The sequence below is a fragment of the Octopus sinensis genome, linkage group LG12, assembly GCF_006345805.1.
Source record: "Octopus sinensis linkage group LG12, ASM634580v1, whole genome shotgun sequence".
Classification (NCBI taxonomy): domain Eukaryota; kingdom Metazoa; phylum Mollusca; class Cephalopoda; order Octopoda; family Octopodidae; genus Octopus; species Octopus sinensis.
In genome coordinates, this window is record NC_043008.1 from 52,028,366 (window position 1) to 52,054,794 (window position 26,429).

Consider the following 26,429-nt stretch of genomic DNA (forward strand, 5'->3'; position numbering starts at 1 on the left):
TACTAGATAGATATAACTTCTTTAACCCTTATTTCAGTTCCTTTTCTCCCATTTCACCAACATGGCTCAGGTCCTTCCCCCACTGCAGTCCTAACTCTCCTGCCACCACCACTACCGTAACTCTCCTGCCTTCACCACTGCCCTAACTCATTCCACTGTCCTAACCCCCCCCCCAAATCCTGACACCCCCTGTCACCCTGCTTTTATGGAAACTAAGGCACAGTTTTGCAACGCAATAATGAAATTTCTCTGCTGTTTGTTCTATAACTTGCTAAAAGTAATAGCTAAATTCCCTTGAAATCATATTCTATAATTCTGCTATTTCACTGCTTTGGGCTGTATTGTATTTATTACACCCCAAATGGCAAAGTTGACTTCACTGGGATTTGAACTGAAGGCATAGAGAATCAGGACAAATACCTATATCTGTCCTCTCTATACCTTAAATCCATTAACTGGCACAAAGCCACACCCTTCTCGATATTGTTCCCCTCTCCTAGTTGAGGGGCTTTTGTCTTGCAAGATACCTGGTGATCCTGTTGGTGTTGGTGCCACATAAAATGCACTGGTGTTGGTGCCATGTAAAAATGCACTGACGATAGTGCCACACAAAAAGAAAAAAAACACCCAGTATTCTCTGTAAAGTGGTTGTCATTAGGAAGGGCATCCAGCTGTAGAAACCATGGCAAAATAGACAATGGAATCTGGTGTGGTTCCTGGTCTTGCCAGTTTCTGCCAAACTGTCTAACCCATGTCTGCATGGTAAATGAACATAAAATGATGATGATGATTTATATATGTGCATGTGTGTTACCATCGTCTTACTTTGACACCACATGATAGTTGTAAGCGCATCTGGTCATAAGGAAATATTTCCTGACCTGGAAATAGGTGAGGTTTGGTGATAGGATGGGCATCCAGCTGCAGAAAATTTTTAAAAGGTTTAATAAAAAATAACAACTAATTAATCAATAATGTATTCACCCTTGTTTCTTACAATGTCTTCCCAACGTTCATCATCATTATTGCATTAAGCAATAATGATGATGATGAAGAGTAGAGCTTAGTCAGAGGAAAATTTGGCTGCTGCTACTTGCAGATTGAGTGACCAAATAGTTACTGTGTTCTGAACTAGTTTTATGAAAATGGTATATTAAGATACATAATTCATGTTTCTCAGTGTAGAAACTTGATGTACAACTTAGCTGTATCTGATGTCAACTGTTACGTCATATTTTTCATGTTGGCTTGGATTAGTGTCAGGTCTAAAATACTTGGCAAATTACTTTCAGTTTGATAACAAATCAATCTGATAACTCACCTTATCTTGCCTTCCTTATTGTCTTAAGAAAGGTATGAATTATGCACTAATTCCCATTTCATTTTATATGTGTGTGTATATGGTTGGGGGTGTTATATATATTTTTATTTATACATATCTTATATCTATAAAACTCAAAATGTCTGTGTATGCTTTTTATGCGTTTCCACATTTTTCATCCGATTTTGATGAAATTTTTTTTATTAAATGGCAAATTTACCCAGGCAGGTTAGTGCCACATTACCGATGCCTAGAGATACCCACTTCTAGGAGAAAAATCAATAAAACTGAAGGAACCTTGTCAAGCGATGGTGGGGGGACAAATACAGACACACAAACACACACACACACACATATATGACAAGCTTCTTGCAATTTCTGTCTACCAAATCCACTCACAAGGCTTTGGTCAACCCAACGCTATAGTAGAAGACACTTACTTATGGTGCCATGCAGCAGAACTGAACCTGGAACAATGTGGTCGGTAAGCAAGCTACTTACCACGCAGCCACTCCTGCGCCTCTCTCTTTCTCCCCCCCTCTCTCTCTCTTTATATATATATATATATATATATTTATATATGTGTGTGCATGTGTATATATATATATATCCAGGCAATAACAGAGGAATTCAAAACGGGTTGCCCCAGGGAACTCCTCTGTGCTGATGACCTGGCCCTCAGAGCAGAATCACTACTGGAGCTAGAAAAGAAATTTCGGGTGTGGAAGCAAGGTTTAGAATCAAAAGGCCTTAGAGTCAATGTAGCAAAGACCAAAGTTCTAGTAAGTAGGAAGACAAACTCCTCACATAACCTCTCATGTAGGTGGCCCTGTTTGGTCTGTAGAAAAGGTGTAGGTAGAAACTCCATAAGATGTACCCAGTGTAAGCTATGGATGCATAAGAGGTGTAGCAGCATCAAAGGAAGATTAACCGAGAAGATAGCTTTCATGTGCGGCAGATGCACAGGGGCAATAGACACCACAGATGCTCAGAAAACAGATTCCATCACACTCCAGGGGAAGAAACTAGAAGTAGTTGATAGCTTTCGCTACCTTGGTGACAAAGTTAGTAGTGGGGGTGGATGCTCAGAGAGTGTTACCACTAGAATAAGAATAGCCTGGGCAACGTTTAGAAAGCTTCTTCCCCTACTGGTGACAAACGGTCTCTCGCTCAGAGGTAGATTGTACGATGCATGTGTGTGAACTGTCATGCTTCACGGCAGTGAAACATGGACCGTGACTACAGAGGACATGCATCGGTTGAAAGAAATGAAGCTAGCATAATCCGCTGGATGTGTAATGTCAGTGTGCACACACGACAGAGTGTATGCGCCCTGAGAGAAATGTTGGACATAAGAAGCTTGAATGGCTTCCTTGGTCATATTGGTGATATGAGGGCAGGCGTTGTTGTGCAGCAGAACTCCATACACATCACAAATGTCGTGAGCAGCTTTTGCGGCCTTAAAAACTTGATTAAAAGCAAAAAGAAGGTGTCGAAAATGCTCGTTTTTTTAAACTTGACATTCCATTTTAATGATCTGAAAATAAACAAAATTTAACTAAAATTAACTAGAAAAAAAACAAACAAAATAGATTCCAAAATGATTCCAAAATAGATTCTAAAATTTAAAAACGCAATAAATTCCAAAATTTAAAAAAACGGCAGGGTCTTAGTTGCCAACCCAATGTATGTATAATTATATATTCTAGCACTATGACCTGGCGTTGCCGGGTCATAATGCTAGTGCATGCATATACAGTTGCATGCATGTGCACATACACGCAAGTACTGTCCAAATCTCCGACCAATCACATACAGCTAGCTGGCATTCATTTGGCGTATCAAGTTTTGGGCATTTTGATTGCGTTTTGGATAGAAAATTCACAAAAAAGTCACTTCTATTGATTTTTTAATGGCTTTGCGGGGTGACTGGGGAAATGTAAAGATGTGCACGACCACCCTTGGATGGTTTTGAATGACCATAGAAAGTGCGAGCCCTCTAACTGAAAAATTGTGGATTTGTATAAAGGACATGCACGCAGACATTTTGCCGTTTATATATAGAGAGATACACACAAACACACACATAATTTTTTTTCTAGTTTCAGCCCAGAGTTGTGGCCATGCTGTAGGCTTAATTTAATATAGGAATGACTCATGTATGTATGTATGCATATAGTTGACTTTCAATTCCCATTTACCTAATCCACTCTTGAGTCTTTTAAGAGTCTATCATAGAAGACAGCTGCCCATGTGCCACACTGTGGGACTCTTCTTGGGATCACGTGATTGGGAAGCAAATTTCTTAACCACACATCCACACCTGCTAATATTATATATTGATGTAAGATGCTTGAGATGACAGCATGGATGAGGAACTTCTCAACTGGATACATCAGTACCTCATTGTTAAATACTTGAATCAGTTGCTTTCAGGGTTGATAAAACAATTGCCAGTCAGTTAATGGGGTTGATGTAATCAAATAGTTCCTCCCCTACCAAATTCCAGGAGTTGTGCCTATATTAGAAAGGATATTATTATTACTGGTGAAACTGTTTGCACACCGGGCAAAATACTTAGTGGCATTTCATCTGTCCTTATGTTGTGAGTTCAAATTTTGTTGAGGTCAATTTTGCTTTTCATCCTTTTGGGGTCAATAAAATAAGTACTGGTTGAACACTGGGGTTGTTGTAATTGACTTACCTTCTCCCCTGAAGTTACTGGTCTTGAAACCATTATTTGAAACCATTATTTTTAAGGTGGTGACTAAGCAGAATTGTTACTGTACTGGACAAAATGCTTGGTGGTATTTCTTCTGACTTTATATTCTGAGTTCAAATTCTGCTGAGGGTAATAAAAATAAGTACTGGTCAAGTACTGGGGTTGATGACAGTGACTTATCTCATCTCTCAAAAGTTGTTGGCCTTGTGCCAAAATTTGAAACCATTATTATTATTACGATGAGTTGTAGTGATTGGTGGATGATTCTTAGTGAAAACTTATCTCCAGTCACAGTTTATTGTGAAAGTATAATGGAGCAAATCCAAACCCGAGAAGCTTTCCAAGCTAATGAAGATTAAAATGCCTATTACAACAAAGACAGTAGTTGTAGGTGGTGATGGTGGCCTTAGTTATGTGTGAAGAAATTACTACTGACTTTCATGGAATATTTGTAAATCAGCTAAAAATATACTTCACTTATTCTTCATCTAATTTATATACTGAATTGTTCTTCTGTTAGTACAGTAGCTAAATGGGAATTTATTTGGTCAAATGAACAATCATGACTTGGCTTGGACACAGTGTAATCACAAATATAGTATAAGGAATTACAAATATAGAATTAACCCTTTAGCATTGAAACTGACCATATGTGGCCCAAAAATATTCTGTTTTATGTTCAAATTGACCACATTTAGCCTATAATGCCATTCTAAAAATAAACAGTCACCTCATTGAAATCTTGAAGCCGTGAGATAATGTGTGATTAATTCAAAATAATTGAGAAATTAAGCATTACATTTCACAGAGTAATCTGAATGCTAAAGGTGTTATAGAGAGGAATGAAGGAAAGAAGCAAGAAGGGATATAAAGGGAGAAAATGAAAGACCAAAGTAATAACTTTAGGATTGGTAAGATGGAGGTGCCAGGCCTTCTACAGAGGTTGGTAAACAAAGCCTAGATTAGAATAAACTGTTCCCACAGTCTTTAAACCCTTTTGGTACCAACCCTCCTAAGACCACCATCCACTTGTTCTCTGATACAAACTTCCTGTCTGAAAGTGGTCTAAATTCAAACCTTCCTTCAAAATCTCCTGTTAACCCTTTTGCTTCCAACATGAAACTGCCCCTAATTCTATGATAGAAACTTCTGGTTTAAAGAGATCTAAATTAAAGCCTTCCATCAAAATTTCAATTTTATTTATGTTCCACACACCAGAAGAAATTATAAAAAAAAATTTTTTTTATTATTTTCAAAATGCATTCACAGAAGGGGGTGGCATTTCAGCAGAACTATGGCTACAAAACACTTAAACAGACATATTTCTTTATGAAGCCAAGCTTCTTTCTGATTGACATTGATTAGATAGGTTTTGCTTTAATGTTGCAGTTTCAGGTTGCATAGTGTGCCACATGGTTCTAGAGTCAAGACATAGTCACCTTATCAATGGCATAGTTAAGAATTTTACACTATGCAAGGACACCGCCTTTAGTCGAGCAAATCGACCCCAGGACTTATTCTTTGTAAGCCCAGTACTTATTCTATCTCTTTTGCCGAACCGCTAATGGACGGGGACGTAAACACACCAGCATCGGTTGTCAAGCAATGCTAGGGGGACAAACACACACACACATATATATTATATATATATATACATATTGAAGGCCTGTTGAGGCAAGTGTGAAAATCAAATCAAATCAAAACAAATCAAAATAGATGAACATCAATGGAATTGTATCTTGTGGTACCAGTGCCGGTGGCACACAAGAGAAAAACCATCCGAAAGTGGCCGTAGCCAGTACCGCATCGACTGGCCTCCGTGCTGTGGGCACATGACAAACACCATCCGATCGTGGCCGTTCGCCAGCCTCATCTAGCACCTGTGTCGGTGGCACATAAAAACACCATCCGAAGACCCGGCAAGACTAGTCAGGCCATAACCCATGGCCCCTACCTGGGACGTAGTCAGTCCACCTGTGCATACCTTCCTTTTGTGACACTTGTGAAGACCTGTTGAGGCAAGTGAAAATCAAAGCAAATCAAAATAGATGAACATCAATGGAATCTGTATCTTGTGGTACCAGTGCGGTGGCACACAAGAGAACCATCCGAACGTGGCCGTAGCCAGTTCCGCATCGACCGGCCTCCGTGCTGTGGGCACGTAACAAACACCATCCGATCATGGCTGTTCGCCAGCCTCATCTGGCACCTGTGTCGGTGGCACATAAAAACACCTCCGAAGACCGGCAAGACTAGTCAGTCCACCTGTGCATACCTTCCTTCTTGTGACACTTGTGAAGACCGGTTGAGGCAAGTGAAAATCAAATCAAATCAAAATAGACAAAATAGATGAACATCAATGGAATTTGTATCTTGTGGTACCAGTGCCTGTGGCACACAAGAAATCAATCAGTGCTGTAGTCAGTGCGGTGGGCACATGACAAACACCATCCAATCGTGGCCGTTCGCCAGCCTCATCTAGCACCTGGTCGGTGGCACATAAAAACACCATCCGAAGACCCGGCAAGACTAGTCAGGCCATAACCCATGGCCCCTACCTGGGACGTAGTCAGTCCACCTGTGCATACCTTCTTCTTGTGACACTTGTGAAGACCTGTGAGGCAAGTGAAAATCAAAACAAATCAAAATAGATGAAATCAATGGAATTTGTATCTTGTGGTACCAGTGCCGGTGGCACGTGGCACATAAGAAAACATCCGAACATGGCCGTAGCCAGTACCGCATCGACTGGCCTCCGTGCTGTGGGCACGTAACAAGACCATCCGATCGTGGCCGTTTGCCAGCCTCATCTGGCACCTGTGTCGGTGGCACATAAAAACACCATCCGAGCGTGGCCGTCTGCCAGCCTCGTCTGGCACCTGTGTCGGTGGCACATAAAAACACCATCCGAGCGTGGCCGTCTGCCAGCCTCGTCTGGCACCTGTGTCGGTGGCACATAAAATCACCCACTACACTCTCGGAGTGGTTGGCGTTAGGAAGGGCATCCAGCTGTAGAAACACTGCCAGATCTGACTGGACTGGTGCAGCTCTCGGGCTCCCCAGACCCCAGTTGAACCGTCCAACCCATGCTAGCATGGAAAGCGGACGTTAAATGATGATGATGATGATGATACGACGGGCTTCTTTCAGTTTCCGTCTACCAAATCCAGTCACAAGGCATTGGTCGGCCCGGGGCTATAGCAGAAGACGCTTGCCCAAGATGCCACGCAGTGGGACTGAACCCAGAACCATGTGATTGGTTAGCAAGCTACTTACCACACAGCCACTCCTGCGCCTATGTACTTAGATTACTAACAACTAGTATAGGTGAATGTGATGAGTCTAAATCTACAACCTAGTTTCGTTTTTCAGCTGAAGGTATTTCACATCACTAAGGTTATTGATATCACCAAGGAAAACATGAATACCACAGTTTCATTTCCCCTTCATTGTTGATTTGTTTATGCAAAAAGTAATCAGATGAATGATGTCACTAAGGAGCCCTTTCACTTATGGATAACCCTGAGTTTCTGCTGTCAGAAATTAAATTTACCCCATTAGTTGCAGGCCTGGGTTATTTTTTTTCATTTTTAATAATTTTTTTTTTGGTTTAGAACTGGCAATTAGCTATGCATGTGTATCTCTCCCTTCTACATCACCAATGATTGTCATCAGAAACATCATTATTTTGATGTCCACTTTTTTCCCATGGGCCAGATGGAATTGGTTGAGGTAGGATTTTCTATGACTGGATGCCTTTCCTATTGCCAAGCCTTGCTTGTTTCTAAGTAAGATAATATTTTCTCATGACCAGACATGTTTTTCATGGCATACTACCAATGAAGGATGATGCTTTCATGACAGTGACCCTCATTTACACACACACACACACACACGAATACATATATACACAAATATATATACTCTTACTCTTTTACTTGTTTCAGTCATTTGACTGCGGCCATGCTGGAGCACCACCTTTAATCGAGCAACTCGACCCCGGGACTTATTCTTTTGTAAGCCCAGTACTTATTCTATCGGTCTCTTTTGCCGAACCGCTAAGTAACGGGGACATAAACACACCAGCATCGGTTGTCAAGCAATGCTAGGGGAACAAACACAGACACACAAACACACACACGCATATACATATATACGACGGGCTTCTTTCAGTTTCCGTCTACCAAATCCACTCACAAGGCTTTGGTCGGCCCGAGGCTATAGTAGAAGACACTTGCCCAAGGTGCCACGCAGTGGGACTGAACCCGGAACCATGTGGCTGGTAAACAAGCTACTTACCACACAGCCACTCCTGCGCCTCTATATGTTAGGTTTCTTTCAGTTTCTGTTAACCAGTTGTAATCATAAGACTTTGGTTGGCCTGGGGCTGCAGTAGAAAACACTCATGGTAGGACTGGATCCAAGACCAATTCTTACCATGCAGTAAAGCTTGCACCTACAAGATGTTCTAAAGAAAGGCAAGGCTAATGCAGCTTGGCACTGGTGATATCATTATTATGAGTGGAAGCAGGTGAGGGTTGGCATCAGAAAGGGCATGCTAAGAAACTCACTTTTCAACCATGTAGTTTTAGGTTTACTTCCACTGTACAGCACCTTGGGTAAGTGTCTTCCACTAGCCCACTAGGCTGACCAATATCTTGTGACTGAATTTGGTTAATGGAATCTGCAAAATCCTGTTGTGTGTGTGTGTGTATATATATATATATATATATATATATATATATATATATATATATATACACACATGTTTGTCCATCTTTCTGTCTGTGCTTGTATTTCCCCCTTCCTCACTGCTTGACAACCAGTGTTGGTTTTTATTTATGTCTCCATAACTAAGTACCTTGGTAGAAGAGACCAAAAGAATAAGTACCAGACTTAAGAAAAAGAAGTACTGATGTCAGTTTATTCAGCTGAAGCTCTTCAAAGTGGTACCCCAGCATATGAAAGACAAGCAAGAAAGAAAGATTAAAACTGAAGGCATAGATTAAATTTTCAGCAAGTAATAAAACAAAGCCATTTCTGCATGGCTGGAGTAGTTAAAATTGTACTTAGTTTAGTGCACAGGCTGCAAAGATAACAAAAAAGAAAAGAAATGTTACTGTGCAGGCCAAATGAACTTGAGGTATTTTTTGGTAGCTTCAGTGCTGCTTGACACAGCTGGAGGCAGTGATATTGTTAGAAGATGCCAAAATTACTTCAGTCTTTTGGGAGAAGCTGGCTGTGTCCTGCAGTGCAAGCTGTATGTAAAATATAAAACAAATCAGCTTCACCAAGAAAAAGAAAAACCCACATCAACTAAAAGATCAATGTGTCTGTCTTTGATTCCTGATATCAATGTAATCAGCTCACTTATTTGTATAATACAATAATTTTTGAGAATGTTAGCAAAGTATTACTTTGTTATTGATAATCATTTAGTTATTTCTTTTTCTGTTTGGATTTTATATTTCAAAGATAGGTGCAGGCATGGCTGTTTGGTTTAAGAAGCTCACTTGGCAACCATGTGGTTTCTCATTTAGTCCAACTGTGCTGTACCTTGGGCAAGTGGCTTTGGCTGTAGCCTTCAGGCTGACCAATACCTTGTAAGTGAACTTGGTAGTCAGAAACTGTGCAGATGCCCATCGTGTGTGTTTGTTTGTTTGTCCCTCCACTACTTAGCAACTGGTGATGGTTTGTTTATATCCCTGTAATTTAGTGATTTGGCAATAAAGACCAATAGAATAAGTACCGAGCTTAAAGAAATAAGTACTGGAATCGATTTATTTGACTAATCCCTTCAAGGCAGTGCTTCAGCATGGCCACAGTTAAATGACTGAAACAAGTAAAAGATAAAATGATATTTTGAATGTTGCATTTTAAACCAATGACAAATTTCTGATTAGTAAATTTCAAAATATATAATTTCTCAGTTTTTACCAACTCAGATATTCATGGTACTCTGAGTATTTCTGTTTTGTATCCTGCAAATTCAAATTCTTTATTGCAATAGATTAAAAAGCAGTGATTTTAGTAAGAAATTAATGCGTTTTGAACACATGGCCTTGTAGTTAGGGGACAGTGTATTATGTCCTTGAGCAGACCAACTTAATTTCTTGTTACCATCCTAGTGCTGGTACAGTCCTCTCTTTCTTCCAGTTTTCTCATCCTTGGTGTTGCACTGAGCTGAGAGTGTCTGTTTGTAATTACCCAGACACCTAAAATAACTAGTGAAAATTAACTCTGTGGTTAAGGGGCATGCTTCTCAACCATGTGGCCTTTGTTCTGTCCTTTATGTGTGACACCTTTGGCAAGTGTCTTCTATTATAGCCCTGGGCTGACCAAACCCTTGTAAGTGAATTTGGTCTGTGGAAACTGAAAGAAACCTGTCGTGTGCATGTGTGTTTGTGTTTGTTCCCCATCACTACTTGACAAATGGTGTTGGTTTGTTTATATCCCCATTATTTAGTGGTTTGGTAAAAGAGACTGATAAAATAGGTTCCAGCTGTGTGAATAGGTGCATTATCATCCTGAAAGATTGTGTTTCCATTATTTTGTTCGGCAACCATAGGATGAATTTGATCAGATAAAATGCTTAAATAGTCTTGACTGTTAATTCTGCCATGAAGGGAAACCATTGTGTCAGGGGATTTCCAAGATATAGCCCCCTGCCATAGATCATCACAGATCCTCCTCCATGTTTTACAGTTGGAAGAAGGCAGTCTAGGTCAAATGCTTCTTTTGGCTGTCTACACATGTATACTCAGCCGGTGGTTGAAAATAAGATAAAGGATGACTTGTCTGAGAAATTAACATTCTTCCACTGCTCTAGGGACCAATTCTGTAGGTTTTTACTCCACTCGAAACACTTTGCAACGTTTGTTTTTGAAAGTAGTGGTTTTCTGATTGCAGCCCTCCCCTGAAATCCAGCTTTGTGCAGTGCCAGGCGAACAGTTTTTGTGAAAACTGGGTTCTCGAGGTGGTCATTAAGCACTGCAGTAATTTTGGGAGCTGTACTTTTGTGATCCTTTCTAACAATTCACGTAAGAGTCTGACAGTCCCTATCTGAAAGTTTTGGCTTTGACAAAGAGGGTTTTCCTTCTTTCTCAAAGGCTGTCATTACTTTCGAGACAGTACTTCTTGATACACCAAACATTTCGGCTGTTTTCGTTGTGCTAGCGCCTGCCATACAACCACCAACAATTTGACCTCTTTGAAAGTCTGATAGATCTGTCATTTTAATGAATTTTAATCACCTTTTTCTGATGATATCTGAAAAGAAACAGAGATTTTAGCAAAACATATTAAGCAACACTAAAAATAAAAAAAAACAACATAAAAATGAACAAGCTTTTGATGGTTTTATAGATATTTCAAAATTATGATGCTATGTGTTTCCATTATTTTGTCCACCCCCTGTATTTACCAAAATTACATAGAATATCTTGAAATACTAAAGAGTAAATTTATTCAATAAAATTGCCATTGACTTTAACTATGGCCTTCAGACGACTTTTGAATCTCCTGCAACTCTTCTGGATGGTCTCCTTTTAAGCTGGTGAATGCTGCCATAATCCTTGCCTTCAGTTCATTTTTGATGTTACAAGAATTTTGTTGGTCTCTTGTTCAACTGCACCCCACACATAATAATCAAGGGGGTTGCAGTCTAGGGTGTTAGGTGGCCAGATGTTAGGGGTGATGCGGTTGCAGAAATTATCTGACAGCCATAACTGGGTTCTCCTGCTGTTACCAGACATAGGGTCTTCCAGCTGCCACCCTCTTGATCCAGAGTAGCATTACCTCCTTCAGGTACTTGATGTAGGCCTCCTTGTTGAGTGTGAGGCCATGTGGGAAGATGAATGGAGGCATCATGTCACCATCAAAACACCGTGATGTTGACTGGATGTTTGATTTTTATCACTCTCAGTACATGTTTTGGGGACACGGCAAGCCAGTGGTTGTTCATCTGAGAAAAATTTGGTTGGAGGGGATGCTTGAGTTTGTTCAAAAGCTTCATTACATGGTCTTTTCTCTTGTCCTTGATGGCTTGTGATAAGAATTGGCCCTTCCTCATCTTGTATGAGGAATACCAAATGTCTTCATGCTCTACCTGCCTGATAAAAAACTCAGACACTCCCATGGCCTTGAATTGTTCATTGTCAATCATGGCCTGGATCTCACCAACAAATTCAGGAGTTCTGTTCTTATCAGAATGAGTTTTTCAAGCTGGCATACCTTCATAATCATTATTAGATTCATTCAACTCTTTCTGAATTCTTTGCACTGTCCTCGGATTGACATTCAAACACTCTGAAATGTTTATATTGGAGCTTCAAGTTCAAATGCCAAGTTGTTCGAATGCCAGCATGTTGTTTCCAAATATCTGGCAAAGTGAATAGCGTCATGGTGCTGTTTTACTCACAGATGGTGCCCAAGTGACCCTACTATACTGTGTAGTCGACAAAATCAAAAACAAACAATGCACGTGTAAAATTAAAAATATAAAATGGCAAGAATTTACCCATCGCACCCTGTATGTATATATATATATGTGTGTGTGTGTGTATATATATCATCATTATTTAGCGTCCGCTTTCCATGCTAGCATGGGTTGGACGGTTCAACTGGGGTCTGGGAAGCCAGAAGGCTGCACCAGGCCCAGTCTGATCTGGCAATGTTTCTACGGCTGGATGCCCTTCTTAACGCCAACCACTCCATGAGTGTAATGGGTACTTTTTAAGTGCCACCGGCACAGGTGCCAGACGGGGCTGGCAAATGGCCACGGTCGGATGGTGCTTTTTACGTGCCACCGGCACGAGGGCCAGGCGAGGCTGGCAACGGCCACGATTAGATGGTGGTTTTTATATATATATATATAAAAAAAAAATCTGTGTGTGTATGTATATATAATGTGTGTACTTGTACATGCTTGCCCAAGAACCCAGAAAATTCTATCTTGGTAATAAATATACACTTATGCATTCTAAATCAGAAAATGTGTGCATGTGTCTGCTTGTTTTCCTTCAAGTTTTGAAATTAGATTTATATTTACAGAGTTAATTAAATCTAAGTAAATGTTTAGTTAAAACCAAGCTGACTGATATTCTTAGGCATTTCAACTTTTAACTATTGATTCCTCATCTAAAATATTCTCTTGTTTAATATATTCTCAAGTCGTAGTAGGAAATATTGATTATTGCTTTGTGCTGTTTTCACTGTTTGGTTTCCTTTCCACAAAGAAATTAAATAAAACTAAAAAAAAAAAAAATATGAAAAAGAAGCCTTCTTTGGTCAGTTTCCCTGCTTTAGTGGAAGCTTGCCAAAGAAAGGGAGTCACTAGGAGCCCTATAATAAATCATTATTTCTTCTGTTCTTTCACATAGATAGATGCTAATATTTGCTCCCATTAATCAACTAGTCGGAAGGTATTTTCTGCATGTTAACAGTTAACTGTTTTATCTACTACTGTGTAATATGTAACACTGATAAACGGTTCTCTTTATCAGAAGAGCTCCCCATCTATCCTGTATAATCAGAAATTTCATCAGTTATCTTTCCTGGTCAGCATCAGTTGGATTGGTTTGCAAATTCTGACATTCACAGAAACTGTTCGTGTTGATGTTTTACAGTGACAGTGGAAGTAAAAAAGGATTCTGGACTTAAATCCTTGCTGAAATTTATGATTGCTGGCACTGTTGGCATTTGTTTGTGCTTTCTTTGGTTGATAAGTGAAGGTATGTGGCCTAGTATTTAGGATGGTGGCAATTGCGATCTCAAGAGTTTGGTTTCAGTTGTGCATTATATTCTTCATTTCGCATTGCTCCAGACATACTGAACTATAAATGAGTAGCCCTGTGATAGACTGGCATCCTGTTCAGAGGGAATGTAGTGATCTTGGTCACTTATACACCATGGAAACCAAATAACCATCCCTATAAGTCCTAGGACTTGAGACACTATGTTTTCTGTTAACGAACCTGTACTGATAATTTATGGAGGTTGTTTCAAGAAATGCTATTACTTTGTGATAGAAATTGTTTTTATGTGTCAAATATTAAAGATTGCTGTAAGAAGGTTTTTCTTAAGCTAATGATTCCAATGTAAAAAGTTGAGAGATGACAGACCTTTAGCAAGGTAAATGTTGACCTAATTTTCACCTATGTCAACCATTACAAGTGTATTTTTTGCCAAGGGCATAGCAATTTAAGATTGGTTGTGTTTGATGTCGGAAATGGATTTTTATTTATTTTTTTTAAAACTTATACTCAACTTTTAAATTACCTTGATAGTCTGTTATTCAATAAACATGAATTGCTGCAGGCTCAGTATCAATACTAAGTGTATCACTGCTATCATCTTCACTACTATCATCGTTATAATTATCATAACCACTATATTACCACCACCACCACCACTTTTATCACACCAGCACTATCACTCATTACCCCTTTTGCTCTATCAACACCACTATTCAGCATCAACCATCACCACCATCATCAGCTACAATCAATACCACCATCACTATCATCACCAACTACCACCATCATCACCATCACATCAGTATGTTACTTAACATTTTAAATTGCAAATTTATGTGATTCTTTTTACATTTTGCTCTTACTTTCAAATACATTAACAACAAAACTTCTTTATGGCCTCATCAATTGCTTTCTTGCATTAATTAATCTACTTTAACTCTCTCGTTACTGTATTTCTGTTGAAATATACTACCTTTGTTTCAATTAGTTTTGAAAATAGTGAAGAATTTATTAAAATAACTTTGCTGTTATTAAGCTGGTGTTTGGTACATAAATTGAAAGGAAATTTTAATGAAGGTTTTAACTTAGCTCACTTTAAAACAAGAAGTTTTTATCATAGAGCTAAGGGTAGTCTCAAGCAGGTTGGCATCAAGAGGGTCAAACCACATCTTGCTTGTTTCACTACCTTAACCTGTCAAAACAAACATCCATATATTTTTTATTCTGAAGAATTTTTTTAACCATTTACTGAAGGACAGCTGGGTTGCACCATTTCTTTTTCTCTTTCTCTCTCTCTCTCTCTCTCTCACTCTGTTTTATAGGACCCCTGTGTCTAGTGGTATGAACTGACCATTATCCTTGAACTGGGGTCTGGACCCAAATACTTGCAATAGTGGGATTTCATTTGAAGGCACTTAAGGACCAGATTAAAGATTAGATGTACCTCACTAGAACTCAAAATGCATAGAGTTGGAACAGATACCAGTAATTCGTCATCCTGGACTAGAACTTTCATTTTCCCAATCCTGAGAGGATAGAAGGCAAAGTTGACCTTGGTGAGATTTGAACTCACAGTGCAGGGATCCAAAACAAACATCACAAAGCACTTTATCTTACACTCTTACCTACGGCATTGGCATGGCTGTTTGATAAGACATTTGCTTTCCAATTCCATAGTTTTGGGTTTAGTCCCATTGCATGGCATTTGGGGCAAGTGTTTTCTACAACAGTCCAAGGCTGACTGAAGCCTTGTGAGTGGATTTGGTTGGAAGAAACTGAAGGAAGTCCATTGCGTGCATGTGTGTGTGTCTGGACATCACACGACAGTAAATGAGTGTCACTGTCGCACAAGCAGTGTAATTCATTTCAAGAACATGTCTGACCATGAGGAAAAGTAACATTGCTTGGAAACAGGTGAGGGTTGGTGACAAGAAGGGCATCTGGCTTTAAAAATTTCTGCCTCAGTAAACTCCATCTGACCCATTCAACATTAAAATGATGATGATCTCTGCCAATTAACTTAGACCTAAGAAATTCAATAATTGCCCTATTAAACTCTATATTTATATCACTCAAAAATTACATATAAATACACTCTACAAATTAATGTGAGGGTGTTATATTTTTCACTGGTTTAAGAGCATTGTATCCACCTTCTCCACTTCTCCCACTCCACATAAGACATTATTAATACAAATTACCAACAGCCAAGAAGCTTGTATTACTACTACAATTATATATGCTACTAGATGACTGTCTCCTCGTGTAATGTGATGATTCTAATGACATTTTCAATTTATTAGTAATAACTATAGCCAGCACTTGGATAATCAGCTTGAGGAGTGCTAATTTCTTTACATAGTTCCATACAAAATCTTTCAGATTTTTTTTTAATGATAATTTTAATTTAAGCATTAAAAAAGATTGATTTATTTTCTTTGAGTTCACTTTGAAATAAAAGTTGTTTTGAAAATTTGCTATTTACTGTTCCCATAAAATTTGTCTGTGTGTGTGTGTGTGTGTGTGTGTCCCCCAATGGGTGTTACTATTATCATTGCTAAACTCTATGCAGATCAAATTTGAATTGCAAGTTGGATCAAACTAATCAAACTATTGTATCTTATTCTGCCCATGTCTTTAGAGAAGGCATGAACATCACAACTCATCCATCCTACTTAATCATTTATTGGGAGTTACCACTCATTGAGGTAGGTTAGTCAATTGATTTTATAGCATTTGTTCATAGATTATGTAAATATTTATAAGGTTGGTGGTTGATGAGTGTTGAGGAAAATACCTTGTGGTGATAGTTTCAATACTTTGTTTTAAGTTCAATCCCACTAAGATCTACTTTGCCTTTTTCAGCCTTTTGAGGGCCGATAAAATAAAGTGCCAGTCAAGCGCTAAGGGTCAATATAACTGACCATCACCCTGTCATATCCTTATTCCTAATTTCCAACCTTATGTCACACATATTCGCTTGCTTTCTTCCAAAAATTTAATGCCCTTAGTTTAGATTTTTGGGGCCTACCAATTTTGAACAGTTCCAAGTGTAACAAGCCAAAACTGTAATGATGATTGGAAGCTTGACTGATGAATAGAAAACCACAAATGTTCCGTACTGATTTCCTGTCTGTCTTTTTTTTAATTATTTATATATACATTTTGCAGTGTACGTACACTTTTTACTCAGCTTGTAAGTTTGTGTGTGTGTGTATATATATATATATATATTATATAATAAAACAAATAGATGTTTCACGGTATCATTTCTGTAGTGTGTTTATTCAAAATTTTTGTGGTGGATCCCTCTAAGTGAGAAGTGGGCTGGTCCACTACTAAAAAATAGTGGACAGGCTCAGTAAGTAGTGTCAGTCAGCAAGGTACTTTGCTCGTGCCAGTCCCGCAAAGATGACGAAATACGTCGTTATAATGCGGGACATGTCAGTGGCGATGAGGATACCTCCCACTGTATAATGGTGTTGTTATTACAGTTATAACAAGGTTACGAATGCTCATAGGAGTGTTGAAATGGAAGACCTATGTTCAAGAATAATCATAGAAAGTTTGAAGGATTTAAATTTTTGCACAGTGAAAAATAATATACATACAGTGAAAAATATATAAAGAAAGATTCTAAAGAAAAAATGTCCGATAAAACTGGAACTCTAACACAAAACTGAACTACACACTGAAAATTAATGTAAGTCTGTTTGAAGGGCTTAAGTCAGATTGCTATATGTAGTAGCGCTAGCAGTAAACAATGTAGACTGGTACTATCTCTCTTTTACTCTTTTACTTGTTTCAGTCATTTGACTGTGGCCATGCTGGAGCACCACCTTTAATTGAGCAACTCGACCCTGGGACTTATTCTTTTGTAAGCCCAGTACTTATTCTATCGGTCTCTTTTGCCGAACCACTAAGTAACGGGGACGTAAACACACCAGCATCAGTTGTCAAGCAATGCTAGGGGGACAAACACAGACACACAAACACGCGCATATATATATATGTATATACATATATACGACAGGCTTCTTTTCAGTTTCTGTCTACCAAATTCACTAACAAGGCTTTGGTCGGTCCGAGGCTATAGTAGAAGACACTTGCCCAAGGTGCCACGCAGCGGGACTGTACCCGGAACCATGTGGTTGGTAAACAAGCTACTTACCACACAGCCACTCCTGTGGCATTTTGAAAATATAAATATATAAATATAATTCTGTATGGAACAAAGAAATATCTAGATAAGAAGAGAACAATAATTCTGGTTAGAAGAAAAAGAAATGACAAAAAAAAAATATGTAATGTGTTGAAAGAATAGAAAAACTAAATCTCATAGGGAGGAGGTGTTGTGGCAGATGACCCCAGGTGAGAAGTGAGCTGGTCCATTACTAATGAATAGTGGACTGACTCAGTAAGTAGTGTCAGTCAGCGAGGTACGCTATTTGGGCCAGTCCCACAGAGATAGATAAATACGTCATCATAATGTGGGACATATCAAAAAATACAACTGCATAACACTGTTGTTAACATTTGCATTTTCACAAAAATTCAACAAATGTCACTAAAATATTTGGCGATGTATCACCTGAAAAATGTTTGGCTGAGTATCACCTGAAGAAATGGCAGTTTGTGAGAATATGAACTTAGATAATGTTACCTATTAAGTTATATGTTTGTTCTCCTATTTTAAATAAACATCCTGCTGAAACATATGTAATGATGGTATGAAAAATCTATTTGTTTTATTCTTGTTCGCTATAAATTACACCACATAAAATGTACGAGTTATTCCTTTGATACAAACACTGATTTGCATGATACTCGATGCTGGAGATCAATTGTTTCAACTCTGCATTGTCTTCTGCTATGAAGGCTTAAACTGCAAGGAATTTCAGAGTAATTTTCTAGCCAAAAATACACAGAGGTGCCTTGATTATTTAATTGACCCCTTCTGTTATACTATATATATATATATATATATATATATATTATATATATATATACACTTTATATATATATATATATATATATATATATATATACATATATATTTTTATATATATATATATAATATATATATATATATACATTTAAATATTTGTTGTGCAAGATTTTTTATGTGAAGTCGTGTGTTGAAACAGATATTGTTATATTTCGGAATGGTCATATTGCCAGTTTAGCCAATAAAAACACACGCACTATATATTTGGTGTTATTTTGCTTCAGTGATATTTATTTTTTACATTAATCTTAATTTTATTTCGGCCAAAGTTCTTTCGTCACACTCCTGTGACCGCATCAGTGGTCCTTTGTTTTCTTCTCACTTACTTGTGTCTCTCCTTACTAACCGTTAGTAAGGAGAGACACAAGTAAGTGAGAAGAAAACAAAGGACCACTGATGCGGTCACAGGAGTGTGACGAAAGAACTTTGGCCGAAATAAGATTAAGATTAATGTAAAAAATAAATATCACTGAAGCAAAATAACACCAAATATATAGTGCGTGTGTTTTTATTGGCTAAACTGGCAATATGACCATTCCGAAATATAACAATATATATATATATATATATATATATATATACATACACATTTATATATATATATAATATATACATACATACATACATACACACACACATTTATATATATATATGTATATATATACTTTTATATGTATATATATATATACTTTTATATATTTATATATATATATATATATATATACACACACACACACATGCATATCTACATATATACTACACACACACACGTATTGAGCATGTGTCTGTTTCCTTATTTGTCTATTAAATTTTTCTTTGTCTTTTTCAGTTTTCAACTTTGCAATGTATTTCGATGATGGTTCTGTTTGTGTTGGTTTAACTCTAACCCACTGCCAGACAACTTCACTGCTGCTCTTGCTGCTGCTGCTGCTGCCGGTCAGAGAATTTACTCTGGACTAATGAACATGGGGCAGAAAGTGTCGGGTGGCCTAAAGACTATATCAAGAGAGCCAACATATAAAGTTCTGAACAAGGAACAGGCTTATAATCCAGATTTTCAGAAGCCAAGTCGCCTGGACATGTTGCTGGACATGCCACCTGTACCGTTTGAAGTTCAAATTTCTCATGCTTGGAACGCGGACGATAGATCATTAAACATATTCGTTAAGGATGACGACAAAACTACATTTCATAGACATCCTGTTGCTCAGAGTACAGACTGTATCCGTGGGAAAGTTGGATATTCACGTGGCTTGCACGTCTGGGAAATTGTTTGGAGTACACAACAGCGGGGAACACATGCAGTTGTAGGTGTAGCGACACTAGATGCACCGCTGCACTGTGTGGGATACCAATCTTTAGTCGGAAGTAACCATGAGTCATGGGGATGGGACCTAGGACGCAACAAACTTTATCATGATGTAAAGAATAACCCTGGAGTGTCTTACCCTAAATTGCCAAACTCCGAGGAAAATTTCTATGTACCGGACAATTTTCTTGTTGTTTTAGACATGGATGAAGGTACATTAAGCTTTGTTGTGGATGGACAGTACCTAGGGGTGGCATTCCGTGGCTTAAAAGGAAAGAAACTTTTTCCAATTGTTAGTGCTGTATGGGGACATTGTGAAATAACTATACGCTACATTGGAGGACTGGATCGTAAGTACCATCAATGTTCTTTACTTTGTGGATGAGGCAGATTTGTATCTGTTCTGTCCTCTTTCTTGTGTTTATTTCCTGTTGAACTTTATAAAGAATTATTTTGTTCTAATTTTTTACACAACCCTCTTCAGACGAGGTACTGTTGTAATGTGGTAATTTTATAGTGAGGTACTGCAATCAATAATGGGGTACCATTATAAGGTGTTGATTGCCGTAATAATGTTTTGTTGTAAGGTGGTTACTGTTACAGTGAGGTACTGCAGTAGTGTGGCACCATTGTAGAGTGTTGAATGCTGTAATAATGTTTTGTTGTTATGACTACAACGAGGTATTACTGTATTGATTACTATATAGGCGCAGGAGTGGCTGTGTGGTAAGTAGCTTGCTAACCAACCACATGGTTCCGGGTTCAGTCCCACTGCGTGGCATCTTGGGCAAGTGTCTTCTGCTATAGCCCTGGGCCGACCAATGCCTTGTGAGTGGATTTGGTAGACGGAAACTGAAAGAAGCCCGTCGTATATATATATGAGTGTGTGTGTGTGTCTGTGTTTGTCCCCCTAGCATTGCTTGACAACCGATGCTGGTGTGTTTACGTCCCCGTCACTTAGCGGTTTGGCAAAAGAGACCGATAGAATAAGTACTGGGCTTACAAAGAATAAGTCCTGGGGTCGATTTGCTCGACTAAAGGTGGTGCTCCAGCATGGCCGCAGTCAAATGACTGAAACAAGTAAAAGAGTAAAGAGTAAAGAGTATTGTAAGGTGTTAATGCTGTAATCATATACTGTTGTAAAGTATAGACTGCTTTGGTAGGTTTTCTTGTGAGTTGCTGACTGTTATGATGAGGCATTGGGACTATTGCAAAGTATAGGGTACTGTAATGTTGCCGTAAAGTCTTCATTTCTGTGATGACATAGAGATGTAAGGAAGTACTGTGTTGTAAACAGGTAGTGTTGTAAAGTGTCAACTACTGCAGCTAAATTCAACTAACAATGCCTTGCTTCTGTGTTAAATTATTGCTATTATTCATACGATTCCCCAATTGCTGTGGTTTAATTAGTTATATTAGCAATTCTGAAGTGCTGATATCAATATTCACTGGAGCAACATATGACAAAAATAGAAGTAAGCTCTCTGCCTGCCAAATGCATAAACTCTACTTTGATTCCCAATTGAAAGGAATTCACTTTATCTGTGCTGACAAAACCTTGTGGAAAAGTATAATTATGAAATTCTGTTTCCTCTAACTCTCAAACCCCATATCACTATAAAACTTAAAGCTCTGTACTTCTTAATCAAAAGAAATCAAAACTATTCAGTTGATTGATTAGTCACAGGTGAGAATATACCATTGATTTATTAATTAGATGATTTGCGAAGATATATTGTACAGTATATAACAATTTCTAAAATTTGCATGGAGTACTAGTAAATTAAATACCAATAAGATATTAGGGTTGGTTATATCTATCCTTTCTTTTCCAACAATGGGAATTTTTTTTTTAAACTTTTGCTACGTAAATGAGATCTTTATTTAGCATTTTTCTTAGACTGCAATCTTCAGTTGATTTCATCTTATCCTCATTTTGTTTCTGTCATGATATCTAATTCAATGAAGAAAATTGTTCATCATTGCATGGTTGAGTGATCTGAAAATGTAAAAGAAACATATGCACAACACACTTAACCATTTAAAAATTTAAACTGGCTATATCAAGCCCAAAATTTTACCCATTTTATGTTCAAGCTGGCCAGATCCTACCTCTCACACTTACCGTACAATGTCTAAAAGTAAACAATTACATTAACAAGATCTTGAAGCTACCCACAAAAGTCATGATTAATTCAAAACAATGCAAATGAATAAACACTGCATTTGACAGCAATCTGAATCCTAAATATTCCAACACTGAAGAATGGTATGATCCTCCAACTTGTTGGATCCTGTCAAACCTCCCAATCCATGCTAGCATGAAAGACGGACATTGAAAAACAATGTTGAATTTGTATTCAAAGAAATACATGTAAGTTATTGTTAAGGGAGTGAAGCATTTAAAATTCTATAGTTAACTGTGTATGCATCCATTTGAGTGTGAACTAGTTGCATGCAGTTACAGATCATGACTTGGATTAACTTAAAAAAATTACAATTATTTTTCTAAAGCAAACGTTCGCACATGCGCACGCACACCTACACGTTCGCGCACGCACACCTACACGTTCGCGCATGCGCACCTACACGTTCGTGCATGCGCACTTACATGGTCGTGCATGCGCACTTACACGGTCGCGCATGCGCACTTACACGCCCGCGCACACACACGTCCGCGCATGCGCACTTACACGTTCGCACATGCGTATTTATTTGACAAAGAAAGGAAAAAAATAGACCATCCTGAAATTCAACAGTCTATATATAAGTACATATACACACACACACACACACACACAGAGTCAGTATTCTGTGGCACTAAGAAGATAAGGGAGCAGGTCCATTCTCTCTATTTTCAACCACTTGACTATAGATTGATTACTATAATTACGCTCCAATATTTTATTGGAAACATGTATAAGCCTAGAATAACTATACAAAGGACCCATTATCTGTGTGCTGGCATGAGTTGGATGGTTTGGCAGGATCCAGTGAGGCTCAAGAACTGCATTGTTCTCCAATACTGCTTTAGTGTGATTTCTATGGGGTGACGCTATTCTTAATGCCAGCCAGTGTACAGCATGTACTGGATGGTTTACTTGTGCGGCCAGCACTAGTGAGGCAGCCATGCCTAATTGGAAGTGGGGGCTACTTTATGCTAAGAGAATGAGGAGATGGGTAGAGTATAAAAGAAGAAGGGCTGATGAAGAACAGGTTTCTTGCAGTAGCTGCAGCTACACCTAACATCCTCAGTAACCACTCAAATTTTTGAGTGTGATACCCTGTCATCAGATTTATGCATATCAATAAAAGCCAGGAATAGCTGTATTCTTAACCAAGTATTTCTCTGACAGTATATGTGTGTGTGTGTGTGTGTGTATGTGCACACACACATGCACGCGCACACACACACACATGTATATGCCAGTATTTATTTTTTTAAGCCTGGTAATTCTATCAGTCTCTCTTGTCAGAGCACTAAGTTAAGGGATGTAAACAAACCAACACTGGTTGTCAAACAGTGGTGAGGGACAAATGCAAAGGCTCTCACATATATTCATGCATACAGGGTCTTGCAGATAAATTTACAATGCATAAAACTGCTTATAAATACTAAAATAAAGGTAGACAGATATAATTTTAATGTAACATTTATCATAACGCAAATATTTATCACTCAATATGGCTGCACTTTGGGACATTTACTGCCTCCAACAAAAGAACAAAATATTTTTGCAGCTGCCCTTTTGATTCTGCATGTTGGACACATAATGCAGGTCTTCAGACTGTTGACATTTGAGTGTGGTGAAGCATTGATCCTTGCTTGAAGTACACACCCCATAAAAAGTAATTAAGAAGGTTGAGATCTGGGCTATTACTGGACCAGATGTTGGCCCTCATAAAAAATAGCACCTTCTCACGAAGGAAGGCCTGTGTTACTTTTAACGCATGGCATGGTGCAGAATCCTGGATAAGCTCCACACTGTCAAACCCAGACTTCCCCATCCAAAGTAACAGAGTTTTTCAGGCTGTCCAGATACTCCATTGTGTTGATCTTCAAGCCAGACTCAATGAAATGTGGATCCATGACTCTTCCATCACTCGCCACAGCTCCAAATACCATTACAGAGGCAGGATTCTTATTCTCAAACACAGGGGGGACATCAGAAGGGTTGTATACCTCATCTCAGCGGCCACAGTGAACTTCTCATCCACAAACATAAGAGTTTTTCCTGCACCTTGATTACTTTGGCCTTGGCTATTAGGAGGTGATGGTAGTCCTAGCTAATCATACCACAGCTCTGGACACCATGGAAAGGGACACATTGCATTTCTTTGCAAGAGTTGTCATGGATGTGGATGAGTTGGCTTCAATCAAGCATTTGAGATCAGTGACAAACTTTGGATTGGGTTTGGAATCACTTTGAGTCTTGTGTTCTTTACTATTAACCTTTTTCTCTTTTTTAAATTGTTTATACACCCGATAAACTGTTACATTTGGAAGTTTTCTCAACTTCACAATTTTGTTGGCAATGTGCCTGGCGCATGCCAAAACAACAATAGCGAAATGATTCTGTTGTTCCATGACTTCCTTTTGTCGAATTAGTTTGCTATTTACCTGAAAAATAAAGAGGAAGATTATATTTTCGTGCAAGGTTTTGTCAAAAAACGAAATGTTAAACCCACCAAGTCAACTGCTTAAAATTGGTCTCAATTTATCTGCAAGACCCTGTATATACAATGGGATTCTTTCAGTTTCTCTCTTCCAAATCCACTCACAAAGCTTTGGTCATCCTGGTGCTAGTAGAAGACACGCAATGGGCTTCTTTTCGGTTTATCCATATCTATGTATCTGCTAGTTGGCTAAATTGTCTGTTGTATAATTTAAGGGCAAAGGTCACCTTATATTTTAAAAACTGATTTATTTCACCTGTCAGGCTCACTGTGTTCTGAGTTCAAAATCAGTTAACGTCAACTTTGCCTTTCATCCTTTTAGGGTTGATAAATAAAGTAACAATCAAGTCGATTTTCCTCTTACTTTCACTCTTTCCTTCTGTCTATTCTCTCTTTTTAGAAGGTATCAGCTGTGATTCACATCTGGAAAAGAATAGGCTCTGCTAAACCTAAGAATACTCTAGTCACACCACGGCACATGACTCCAACAAGGAGTTGAGGGCCCAATGCCAAGGCAAAATATATGCCTTATGTATATTATTACTCTCAATTTGATGTTTTTCTCTTCTATCAAAACCTCTTAACTCGCTATATCTAAGAAAACATACACATGGAGAAGACACTATCTCAAGGCGCTGCACAGTGAGACTGAACCTGAAACCATGTGGTTGGGAAGCAAACTTCTTAACCACACAGCTATGCTTGCACTTAAGAATAATATGTCTGGGCTCTGCTTACGAAGCATGTCAAAACAATTTTGGCAGCATCGATGTACTTCATTAAGCTTTAATTAGTTTTACATTTTGAATATTTCCTTTGAAATCAAGCAACAGTGTAATGTTTTCCATTGCAACTCTATGCTAATATCATAGCACCTTAAAAACATTCAGTTGCACTTTTTTTCCCCCCCATAGTAATTTGTGATCGTATTAAGTTACACTGAAATAATCAAAACTAATTATAAAAGGGGTGGGGAACAAAGAAAGAAAATAAAAAGCCTTTAGAATGAATCCACTTAGCAATTGAAATTAGTGATTTGAAAATAATTTGAAGAAAATTTTCATTGATGTAATGGATTTAAATTTTTAAAAAATTATTTATTAGGTTTTGTATAAATACACTCATACATACATACACACACATGCACACATTCACATACACTCATATATATATATATATATATATAATATATATATATATATATATATTTATATAGGTTTTTGTATCTCTGCATCTATATGTATAACTGTATGTATATTTATTATATATATGAAACTTAGTTGTGTTTATCTGCATCACTATTCCCATGTATACACTCACATACACACGCATATACTTACAATGTATGTATACACAAGGACACACAGACACAGGTAACTAGCATTTGAATACAGTAACTTGAAGAAAATGAAATTATTTGTATATAAGGGCAAAGGTCACCTTATATTTTATAAACTGATTTATTTCACCTATCAGCTTCACTCTGATTGAATATTTGAAAAAAAATTATTTTTTTCCTTTGATGAATTTATGATAATTCTCTGTTCAGTTGGGAATGAGGTATCATAAATTGTAAAAGTGTTTGTGTGTGTGTGTGTGTACAAGAGAAGAAAGTAAATTGTTGAAGTGAAAGAATG

The 26,429-nt window shown here is 38.0% G+C and overlaps 1 protein-coding gene across 2 annotated transcripts in view; it reads left to right on the forward strand.

The window, feature by feature from the left end:
* The window catches only part of LOC115218058 (SPRY domain-containing SOCS box protein 1), a 181,158-nt gene that overhangs the window by 95,100 nt on the left and 59,629 nt on the right, over positions 1-26,429 (forward strand). For both annotated transcript variants that reach the window (XM_029787827.2, XM_029787824.2), the window contains one exon: positions 19,636-20,465. In XM_029787827.2, coding sequence (XP_029643687.1) covers positions 19,766-20,465 — 700 coding nt within the window. In that variant the 5' untranslated portion in view covers positions 19,636-19,765. The remainder of the gene's footprint in view (positions 1-19,635; positions 20,466-26,429) is intronic.